General features: G+C 35.9%; 1 protein-coding gene across 2 annotated transcripts in view; it reads left to right on the top strand.

Annotated features, from left to right (window-relative positions):
- The window catches only part of tesk2 (testis associated actin remodelling kinase 2), a 41,556-nt gene extending 29,908 nt beyond the window's left edge, over positions 1 to 11,648 (top strand). For both annotated transcript variants that reach the window (XM_032566037.1, XM_032566038.1), the window contains exons 8-13: positions 53 to 137; positions 2,363 to 2,446; positions 3,782 to 3,868; positions 5,947 to 6,085; positions 7,842 to 8,375; positions 9,083 to 11,648. In XM_032566037.1, coding sequence (XP_032421928.1) covers positions 53 to 137; positions 2,363 to 2,446; positions 3,782 to 3,868; positions 5,947 to 6,085; positions 7,842 to 8,375; positions 9,083 to 9,369 — 1,216 coding nt within the window. In that variant the 3' untranslated portion in view covers positions 9,370 to 11,648. The remainder of the gene's footprint in view (positions 1 to 52; positions 138 to 2,362; positions 2,447 to 3,781; positions 3,869 to 5,946; positions 6,086 to 7,841; positions 8,376 to 9,082) is intronic.
- Positions 11,649 to 12,258: the final 610 nt, after the last annotated feature.

The following is a 12,258-nucleotide window of genomic DNA, read 5'->3' on the forward strand; positions in this document are numbered from 1 at the left end:
AGTCTAATGATGCAGACATTAAGCTTTTTTTCTGCTCATGTGTTCTGTTTAGGGCTGATGGAGAAAAGCTTGCAGTGGTTGGCTCTCCTTTCTGGATGGCTCCTGAGGTGCTGAGAGATGAACCCTATAACGAGAAGGTAAAATCTCTATTAGTCCAAAGAAGGTTTGCAGATTCAGATCAGTTTAAGTCAGACAGAATTTGCTTTTTGCATCCAAGTTGTGCAAATGCACTACTGTGCATTTGCCATTTACAGAGCCCATCCAATCACTGAACAGATGCTTAGAACAGATAAATGTGTGGATGTGCCAAAACTTTCTCCAGCTGAACAGAAACAAAACTGAAGTTATTATTTTTGGACCTAAAGAGGAACGATCTAGAGTCAATGCACAGCTTCAGTTATTACAACTGAAAACTAGCGATCAGGCCCGAAACCTGGGAGTAGTGATGGACTCTGACCTGAACCTCCAGAGCCACATAAAGACAGTCACAAAGTCGGCCTTCTATCACCTGAAGAACATTTCCAGGATTAAAGGACTAATGTCTCAGCCAGATCTAGAGAAACTCATCCATGCGTTCATCTTCAGTCGTATTGATTATTGCAACAGCGTCTTCACAGGTCTGTCCAACAAATTAATCAAACAGCTGCAGCTGATCCAGAATGCTGCTGCTCGCGTTCTCACTAAAACCAGGAAGATAGAGCACATAACACCAGTTCTAAAGTCCCTCCACTGGCTCCCTGTAGCTCAAAGAATAGACTTTAAAATACTGCTGTTAGTTTATAAATCACTGAACGGCTTAGCACCACAATACATTAAAGATCTGCTTTTATTGTATCAACCTTCCAGACCTCTCAGGTCTTCCGGTTCTGGTCTGCTCTGCATCCCCAGAACCAGAACCAAACGAGGAGAAGCAGCTTTCAGCATCTATGCACCACGAATTTGGAACAAACTTCCAGAAAACTGTAAAACAGTTGAAACATTGACTTCTTTTAAATCTCGACTGAAAACCCACCTGTTTAGAATTGTATTTGAAATGTAATCAATTACAAATTTATTGATGTAACTTGACTTAATGATTGATTCTATATTGCATTGTGATTCTGTGTTTGTTATGATGTAAAGCACTTTGAAATGCCTTGCTGCTGAAATGTGCTATACAAATAAAATTTGATTGATTGATTGATTGATACTGTCATGACATCACAGCTACAAGCAGAGCGTAACATCCACTCATCATGAGCATAAATACCACATATGTCAGTGATATCAGTGCTTTGAAAGAGCAAGAATCGGATGCACACATTTGAATGTACATAATCTGTATATAATCTACATTATATACAGTTCATAAAAAGCGATTGTGAAGATTCTTGAATGTGAAACTTACTGACTTTGAACATGGCTGACTGTAGGTAAGCACCATAAAAATGTGCATAGAGTACCCAGAAAGTTTGCTAAACCCAAGGAGCTCATTAAAGGGGGTTATTACCAGTGTTGCCAGATATTGAAAGAACAACGATCAACCAGCTTTATGAAGATGAGGCCAGAAAAAGCCAACTGGCAACCACACTAAGAGGTTTTAAAGTGGGTTTACAGCAAATGCCTGCATATGACACTACATTACTGCAAATGGCTTTAATGTTTTGCTTTATTGTGCGGAGCTATTTTTCAGAAAGAAAGTCAAACACAAATAAGCAACTTGACATTCAAAAACAATCCCAAAGTGGCCTTTAATAAGCAGACTTGGCAACACCGGTTGTTATACAAAACTGATTTTTTTTTTAGCTGTACATCATATTATTCTGTTACTTCTTCACAAAAAATATGCTGTTGCTTTGATTCTTTTGTGGATGTTTGAGGAATCTTTGAATCTCTGATGGCAGCCATTCAGGGGTACCTGAACACTTACTCCTTCAGACTATTGACAGCAGAAATGAACAAACACCTCATTATATGAGCTACTTCTCAGTCCGAGGCTCCTAAGAACAGTTGTAAATGGCATAATGGAGAAATGTTGTGATTATGTACTGAAGATGGAGTATCTGAAAGAGTAGGAGCTTCTTAAAGAGACAGAGGCCCAATTTCAAGGAGATAAATTGCAAAGTAAATTTATTTTACATTATATTTGATATATAGCATTTTTATAACAACTGAAAGTAGCGGAGTTAGTTGAGTGTGCTATAAAAGAGTACTTAATACATAATACTGCCCATTTAAAAGTTCAAATTACTACTACATTATTTCCATGCTCAGTGTATGTGATCTTCTCACCACAACTATAGCTATACAAAAGTTGCATTAAAAATGAGTGAATATTATGTATAAATTTATGTGTTTCTGAGTTTATTATGACTGTTTCCAGGCTGATGTTTTCTCATATGGAATAATTCTTTGTGAAGTCATTGCAAGGATCCAAGCCGACCCCGACTTCCTTCCCCGCACAGAGGTAACGACTTTTCCTCTCTTCTCTACCTCCTGACTTTACAACACCCTGTGTATATGTTTGCAGTGTACACTTCTCAAACAAATCTGGGGAAGAATGTTAAAATATTTATTTCTGCAGTTTTATAATCCAACCTCATGGTATGAAGCAAATATTTGTTTTGTTTCTGAAGGTAGAACTTGAAAATGCCAATTTATAGACTTGTGCAAAGGTCAGAAGACACTCCTTGTTTCTTGATATTTAACCGGAGTAATTTCTAATCTTTAAACTGAGTCTTCATTAATAATTCCCCAAACAATGTGGAAATTCTTTGCTTTTTCCACTCATTCTCTCGGTTTTTAATATACACACACTATGCAGAATGGGGGCACACCATAAATATACCAAATAGCCCTGAAAGGATTTGATGTTTTACAAAGGCTGGATAATTTCCTTACAATTTTACCACATAAAGAATTGATGTTACATGCATAAAAATGCATAAAAGATGCTAAGAGATCTAGTTTAAAATTTGATGTATGTATTCTAACACATACAAGCAGTTTGTATTTTTAACCACTGAGTTTCAATTCTGTGTTGCCTCTTAAAGTCAAGGATTTCAAATTTGTATTATTATGTATTTACTGGCTTGTTTATTGCTCACCTTTTAGTCCTTCCAGCACTTTATAGGTTATTGATCAACAAGTTTTGTGTGTGTGTTTTTTTTTTTACGTCCATTTATTGAAGCAGTGTAATTCAGTGCCACACCCTCTAGTTAAATATTAATTGTTGGTGTATTGTTGTTTTTCTCGTGACTTGCCGTAAATTTTAATTGCCCATTAGAACATGAATAAAAATCTGATTTATCTGCTACATTTGATTCATAATTCACTAGTTAATCAGGATGGTTTAAAACTTAAGAAGAGAAATCTTCCTTATAAAATATAAAGAAATGCACAGCTTAGGTTATTTAAAATGCATTTTCTGAAAAATGTGAAAGATATGTTGTTTATATAGTCTCTTCCTCTAATTTATCTTGTTTAATGCTGAAATCCAGTCGGTATATTAACTACTAGAGGGGATCATCCTTTGCATCCTAGCATAGATTGCACCATTAAGTCAGGCTTACAAGTAAATCCCATTTTAGGAATCAGTTGTTGGTAATAGTTTGACGGCCTGCAAGCACAGTGGGACTTGGCAGACAGCAGGACAATGTCAGGGAGATTACTGTGACATCAGCCTGGCTTTGGCTGCAGGGTTGCACTATGCCAAACATCTAATGAAGCATGTTTGTATCCATGTTTATCTCTCTTTTATTATGAGTTTCCTGTTTGTTTTCCGATGTGTCCTCCTGAGCAGAACTTCGGCCTGGACTACCACACGTTCCAGCACATGGTTGGAGACTGTCCGCCTGACTTCCTCCAGCTGGCCTTCAACTGCTGCAATGTGAGTCCGCCATCTTTCTGCGTCAAATCCTCGACTATAATCAGCACCTGCTGTCTGTTTACCAACTGACAGAAAAGGCATTTCTAAACTGTTTTTAATTTTATTTGCAAGTAGTATTCTCTTGTTGAGAAATACAAGGCAATGAGATTATGGGATTAATTTGATTTAATCTGCTGTATTGAGGATTTTGTTCTCTGCAGTCTGGAGTATTATTTTCTCAGGTTCAACTAGCTGGTATAAAAATTACAAACAGATCTGGGTGTGAAAATTAGCTAATTTTCAATCACTTCACCCAAGTTGTGAACCTTATTTTTCTCATTTGTTGTTTATTTCCGCTCTTTGTTTAATTACATCTCCTAATAATAAGATAATAGCATTTAAGTTTTTGGAGCGTCCTGCTAATTGATCCTATGCAGACTCCTTTATCCGCTCTCATCCTTTTCTGTTGTCTTTTTTTATCATCCGTGTCTCTGTTACCCTTTTTCCAACTCCGTTGCTGAATCTTTATTCCACCTAATCTGTAAACTGCATTGTACCTCTCTGCAAGCATCGGGGGGTTCAGCAAACTTTATTTTTTATTTTACCTTTCCAAATTAGATCTGCCCACAGCCTGGATCACTTTAAATCGCTTCTCAAAACTCATTTTTATTCTTTGGCATTTATTTGAAGTAGTGTTTTGATACTCTGTTTTATCAATTTGTGCTATTGTCGTTCTTGTACAGCACTTTGGTGCAGTTTTACACCTGTTTTTAAAGTGCTATATAAATAAATTTGACATTAACATTTGATATTATGTGTAAACTAAACACAAAAATTCTTTTCATTTCTTTCAATGAGAAGAATTGTCTAATTTCTTTATCTACATCAACTCCTGACTTGGAAATTTAAATTAATATCTGTTTTAGTTGTGGGTAAGGGCTTCATAAAAATCATCCCAAGGGCCACAAATGGCCCCTGAACTGCACTTTGGACATCCCTGCCCTATATGATTATTCAAATCTAAACAAGCCAGTAGAAATGCGACTTCTCCTTTTGATTCAGCTCTTTTCAGTATTTCTGGCTGGGGAAAAACCCAAGAGGATGAAAGTTAATTGCTAAATCCAAAGCATCCAAATGAAAGTTTTCACACGTCTTGCACTTTTTTGTGACATACATAATTTTCAAATACTTTTGCTCTTAAAAATCTGAAAAATCAGACATCCCTAAATAAAAAACCCTGCAACCAGTTACCATCTGAACTCACCTTAGTCATAAAATTACATGGTGCAGAGGACACAGAAAACCTGAGGGAGAGGAGACTCTGGTCCAAGAAGAGCAAATGTAACTTTTTTTTGGCTTTTTCCAGCAAAAAAAGTCCTCTGAAAACTATATATTTTACAAAGTATTGTGCGAATTAATTGGTACACTTAAAAGTAAGACAAAACTAACTTAAAGGTAACTTTAAGGATGGAGCTGAAAACAAGACGATCCTGGTGCAAGACGTATTGTTCTGGAAGGAAAATATACACAAATGGCTGCAAAGCAATCGCTAGTGTTGCTATGCAGACTACGAAATTACAAAATTAAAAGCAATTTTTGTATCTGAAAAAAAACTGCATCGTCATTGACTTCAAAATTTATTTCCATAAAATTTTAAATTCTCATTCACAATAAAAATGTATAGATCATGTATGATGTCTTGTTGCAAGTGCATGTTTGCCCAGAACTAGAACCAAACGTGGACAAGTAGAATTCAGGTTCTGTTCACCACAAATCTGGAACAAACTTCCAGAAAACTGCAAAACACTGTGTGCTTTGGATCTGGACTAAAACCCCACCTGTTTAAAGTTGCTTTTGAAACATAATCAATGAAAAATTAATCAACAATCTGATGTGTAATGATGGTAAAATGTAATGCTTCAACTGCTGACTGTGTTTTCTATGACTGGGTTTTTATGGTGTAAAGCGCTTTGAAATGCCTTGATGCGGAAAGGTACTACAAAAATAAAATTTGATTGATTGATTGCTGCTTTATATTAGTATTTAAAATTCTGTATATAGTTTTAAGTGCTGTTTCCTGCCTTCCATGTTCCCTTCAGATGGATCCTAAACTCCGTCCGTCGTTCGCAGACAACGTCCGGCAGCTGGAGGAAATCCTCGCTCGGCTCAAAGTCGTAGAGATGGAAAACGAGAGCGTTTCACTCACCGGCGACAATGAGAAGAAAGCCATGTCGAAAAGTAAGAGCCCTTCAATAAAACTGCAGCCTTAATATCTACTAAAGTCATTTATTTATATGTATTGTTTGTACCTCATCTTGATCTAAAGAGAAACTCTGGTGAGTTTATTTAAATGAGAGACCCGGTCCTTTCAGGCCAACATGTCTCCTCTAATTCAACCTAATGTTTGGTTTCCGGCCTTCATGACTATCAGAATATATATTTTAAAAATAACAATCTGAGCCTGTGGACAGAGGAATTATTTCTATTGTGTACAAAACATGGAAGTGATGATCTCTTCTTGCAGCTGTTGGTTTGGCTGATAACATCAGCACTTCTTAAGACACTATCTCTCGTACTTGGATATATTTATGTTTCATAATAAGAAGTCCCAAATGTTTTTTGTCAGACATGATTGTAGTTTTTTGTAGTCGTGTTGTTGTGAAGTTGCATATTTTTGTTATTTTGTTTTAAAGATATCAAATTCTTTTTTCCATCTTTGATCAGAAAAAAATATAGATTTACAGAAGCAAAGATTTCTGTAAAAAATCGGTTTCTGTAAACCGCTTGGTACTATGAATCAGCCTTTTCTCAGAGAGTTACATTTAGTAAATCTTGTCCAAATGTCTGAATAATCATCCAATCCAGGACCTTTGAAAACTGCTGTAAACTCAGGAGAATCCTTAAAGAATATACTTGTGCTGCCACCTAGTGGTCATACTAACTTCTTCTCTGCCATTGTCCTTTACCTTTGCACAAACTTAACTTATCATTTATCAAATGATAAGTTATCATAAATAACTTATTGTTTATTAAGTCAGGTTAAGTTAAGTTTATGTTAGTGTGAACTTGCAGTGCAACAGAGGAAATCAAGCTTAATTTTTCTTAATCACTTTTTAAAAAAAATAAAAGAGCCTGTTTAAATTTGTCGTTGCAGTAACCAAACTATGATGGGAGCTGGATGCTTTCCAGCTTATTTGACAAGATGAAGGCTGGTGAAAAAACAACATGTAGACTTTAAAATGGTTTAGCTCAGGTTTTCTCAGAAACATGGTGGCTGCACTTAAAACAGCGATGCTGTAAAAATCTGGACTGTGTGTCATTAATGGCTGGCAAAACATGAAATTCTGCCACAGCAACATTAGCTGCTGGTCTCTGGGCGGTAATTTTGCACTTAATGGAGGTTTACCTTATAAAAATGGATGCTAAGTTCTAATCTTGGGCTGAAGCAATTAATCAGAGTCGTTGTGATTAATTGGTTATTGAAATAATCGTTAACTAATTTAGTAAAAAATTAGTCGTTAGCAGGACTATAGTGAATTATAATAGGTAATATACTCAGAGAAGTAAAGAAGCCAAAACTATTAAAAATATGCATATATTGCATTTAAAATGAAAAAATATTTTTTATAAATATGTTCTGCCCAGACCTCCTCAGAGTTAAGTAATGCCAAGTTGTATTTTAGGCAAAGAAATGGTTATTTTTATGTTTCAAAAACTAACTGAATTATTTGTTTATTTGCATCTTTTTATGCATTTCTAATATTATACAAAAAGACTTAAGTCGTTAAACAAAACATCTGCAAAATTTGGCAATTTTCTATCCAGATTAATCAATTAATTGTCAGAATAATCGATAGAATAATCAATTACTAAAGTAAGTTTGTGCTACTTTGTGCAAATCACCTTGGATCATTTCTACAAATTAAGAAACATAGAGGTTCTGTTTTATTTTGCATGTAAAGCAGTTATAGAAACTCTGTTTTCTGCATTGAAGGTGAGAAAATCCAGGCCTTCAAACGACTGAATCCTCTTGTCTGCCAAAACGATAAGATCCCTCCCAAATCGCCCCGGCCCAGACGAAACATCTGGCTCAGCCGCAGTCAGTCGGACATCTTCTCCTGCAAACCGGGGAGGAAAATCAACGTCCAGGACCCGTACTACAACCCGCCCAGTCCTCAGAGGAACCTCCGGACCCGCAAGATCAACCCGTTCACGGCCCGGGAGGACCTCTGCGGGGGCAAGATCAAGTTCTACGACGTGCCCAGCAAGTCCGTCTTCTCGTTGGTGTTTGATTTGCACTCGCCTCCGGGAAGCGTGTTCAGCAACCAGCCGCCGACCCACGGGCCCGGAGCGTCCCAGCAGGAGACGTCCTTCTACTGGCAGCAGCTGCCAGGAAGGCAGTGCCACTCCCTACTGGTGTCCCCGCAGCTGCCGCGCTCTGAGATGTTCCACCTCACAGACCCGGTTGGATCCAATAACACCGGTTCTGTTACCTGTACGTCTACTCTGCTCTCCGTCACGCTTCCAGGTAAACCTACTGAATGTTTCATGTGTATGGGAAAGCTGTAAATGATAATTATTTGCAAATATGTAGATATTCTGTCAATGTATGTTTTCGACTGCTTTTTATTGTCTAACAACTTATTACACTTATTAGACTCCATGTTCCCTATGCTGCAAAAACAAAAAAATCTTGCCAAGTATTTGGGTCTAGTTACTTGTGCAAATATCTTGGTACACTTGAAATATGGTAAAACTAACTTTTCAACAACATATCAGCTTGTTCTAAGTAAACAATTACTTCAAATTGATTTAAAAAGTACTAGTTCTACTAGCAGATCATTTCACTTATAACATGGGAAACATGTCTCATCTCCCAGTGGAACTAGCACTTTTGCATCAATATTAACCAATTATTGACTTAAAACAAGCTCCTATATTTTTCTTAAAAAGTACTTGTAAGTTAGTTTTGTCTTATTTAAAGTCTACTGTGATATTTGCAGTAGAAACTAAGCCCAAAAATACTTTGTATGATTTTGTGTAGGGAACATGGAGCCTAAAAACACAGATTGACAGAAACAATATCTACACATGTGGAAGTATGTTTTTTTTTTTAGCAAGATTATTACAAATTTGTAAGAAAAAACATACAAGATGTTTTCATAAGTTAAGTTATTTGCAAAATAAAATAGAGATCTTCGCGAATATAAATCTTTTTGTTTTTCTTCCCTTTAGCGACAAATTCCAGGTCCGACGCGGCGCCGATCCTGAACGACATGCGGCAGAAAGCGGTTCTGAGCGGCTGGGCGAGGAAGTACGTGGTGGTGGAAATCCCACCTTTCTGCAGGCAGAGAGGAGGCTGTGCCGACGATGGCGTGGCGCCGAGGACGGAGAACACGAGCGGGGAGAGCTGGTCTCCGATGCTCACCGGCAGCGAAACGGACAGCGCCGAGGCCATGGACTGCTCCGGCGGACGAGAGGAGGAGAAGCCGGACCGAGGGACGGAAAGCTGCCTGGTGTGACGAACATTTCAGCAGGACTGTAGACTCCTACATTCAGGGAGGTGGAGACATAAGACTGGAAACTTGTATTATTAAAATAAAGCGCTCAATTTTCTCTAATCTGTCAGGTGAATGTATCACATTTTGAATAGATGAACCACTTGATTTAGATAAATAACTATTTTTCAACCCGGTTAGCGCAAGAGACTTTTATCTACACGCTTTCTGTAAAGATTATATTCTGAAACAAAGTTGTTGATATTTAATATTTTGAGATGTAGATATTTGTTCTTTTCCTCTAAGACTTTTTGTTTGTTTGTTTGTTTCTTTGTGGGATATTGATGATCCCTTGTATTATGTTTGTGAGTGTGAATTTAAAGTTGCTTTGATCATTTTCAGTGTTCGCTCTGTGACAAATGCTTCTGCTAAATTAAAGAAACAAACCCTTCCTGATTCTGATGAAGACGGTCTTGCACTGATGGGCCTTTGAGAAATTAAAATTCACAGCAAATTTCAGCCTAAAACAGGCAAGAGTGAATTTTCTTTCTTTTTTAAATTTTTATTTATTTGTCTTAGTTTGTTAGTCTTAATTTTAGGTTTGTCGCTCCTTTCTATCAAGGGTCAAAAGTGCTACAGTTTAATAGATAAAGTGATTATTTAAATACATTTGGAAATTTATATTTGAAACAAATTGATCTGCCTTTATTTAAATTTAATAATACATAGATAATACAAAAAATTTAAAAAAGCATAAATATTTTAAAAGCTGCAGCACATTCTGATTATTATTATCAGTCTTACCAATGAAAATGAGTGGGAGGGGCTAATATTTATATAGATAAGATGATTGGTCAGCAGTTAAGCAATCACATGTTTGGGTTTATTACAAATGTCAGAGGGCAAATTAATATTTTATCATCATGCACTGTTCGGAATAAAATGTAAAACAATTAAATTAACACTTAAAAATATCTTTAAGACATATGAGAATACAATTAAACTTATGTAAAAGTTAATTTATTTTGATTTCTTTAAATTATCACCTATAAAAATAATTCAATTATTTATTTGTGTGATTGTGGCACTTTTGGGGCTCCATAGTTGTATATTCTGTTGAATATTCAATATTCTCTTTTAATCCCCCAAAACCACCAGTTTATGAAGTTCTGCTGTCAGAATTTAAGCCAAAACACAATTTATTACGACCATTTCTTGTGGTAAAGTAGCGACAACATGGTTAAATGTCTGCAGGATGAAATAGAAATGTAGGTAACAGACCTGGCTAGTAAAATATTCTGCAATTTTGCTGAATATAGAATATATTAGTAATAGTGGCTTCAATTGCCTGGATTTAAGCTGATAAATGATCCAAATTTGATTTAATCTTTTAACCCTCAAAATGGTGACTTTCACTTATAACATCTTCATTGTTGATTTCTATCAAGGACGTATTTTTCAAACATTTTGGTTCTGGGATGAAGAGCATTTTTTCCCTCATTTCAAAATTATTCAGAAAATTTGCAAATTACTTCTTAACTCTTCACTCTGGAGGTCCGATTGCTGCTTAAAATGAGAACATGGGTTTACTGTATTGTGGTTAACTACTTGTTGACAACACAAGAAAACAGCACAATTTGGTGTCTGTGAGGAAAAAATATGACCACAAATGTTTTTGCTGAATGTTTCTAGATAATACAGCTGCTAATATTTTGGTTTCCATATCTACTAAGTGTCTAAAACAAATCTAGTGCAAGAGATTTTCAGGTGTTTAGGTTCCTTGTTTTTCAGCATTGAAGTGTTTTTGCAAAAACACCATTTTACAAACTGAATTATCTCTAAAATGTATTATTTAGGCCTAAATCTGGTCTCCTTAACAGGAACTCAGATGTTTAGAACCTTCCTTTGCTATTTCCCTATGCAAGTCTGATTGTGTAGTTTTACAGGATAAAGCTTTGATATTTATGAAAACCTTCAATGTCTTACTCTTTGTATATTTGTGTAAAACTGTGGCGTTACCTGAAACCTGTTGAATACAGATTGAAATGTTTGCTTTTTTTCTGATCAAATAACAAAATTTCCCCTAAATTTTCTGTGTTTTATTTTTGTTTTTTTTCCACATTTGGATCATCGGCACAGAAACATTTTACTAAGCATCACTTCTTCTGCCCTTCTTCTTACCCCGATGCGCCCATCACTCTGGACTGATCAGAACACATGACCTTTATTAGTTCAATCTTTATTCTCCCTTGTAAATTGATGCATTTTTTCCCCACTGATAATAATAATTGTACAATCTCTTATTCTTGTTTTTCAGTTTTTATATTTCTTACCTTAGTTTAACTTTGGATGCCACTTTCTACCCTTATCTTACTGCTGGTACAAATGAATTACCCCACTGTGGGGCAATAAATTATTTCTATTCTATTCTATTCTATAGTCCTAAGACAAAAAATTGTATTTATCAATGAATTGCTGGAACATGACTGGTACCCTCGGTGATAAAAACAACAACAATAATAGTTATGATGAAAGGCTTATATATAAATAAAGAAAAGATGAAAAAAGGGAGCAAAGGTCAGAAAAATGTAAAAGATAAATTAAAATACCCGTTTGTGCTGATATTGTGGTTATTATATCATTACATCTTTATAAGTATGTCACCATAATTATTGTGAGAAACAATAATAGCTTCATAGGCATGCAGCTGTAAGAATATAAAATTAATATGTTGTTAATCATTAGTTAACCATTAATAAATCAAAGTATCCAATAAAGTAAAGTCACTGTTTGTTAATTAATGATTCTGATTTGTAGCTTCACTTTAGGGGAGTTAGTCCCTGACTTTGCATCAGCCTTTCCTTCTCATCCAACCATTAAGTCTTGCTGTCATGTAGTATGAGTTTGGTGTAG

Source organism: Xiphophorus hellerii, chromosome 6, assembly GCF_003331165.1.
Source record: "Xiphophorus hellerii strain 12219 chromosome 6, Xiphophorus_hellerii-4.1, whole genome shotgun sequence".
NCBI lineage: Eukaryota > Metazoa > Chordata > Actinopteri > Cyprinodontiformes > Poeciliidae > Xiphophorus > Xiphophorus hellerii.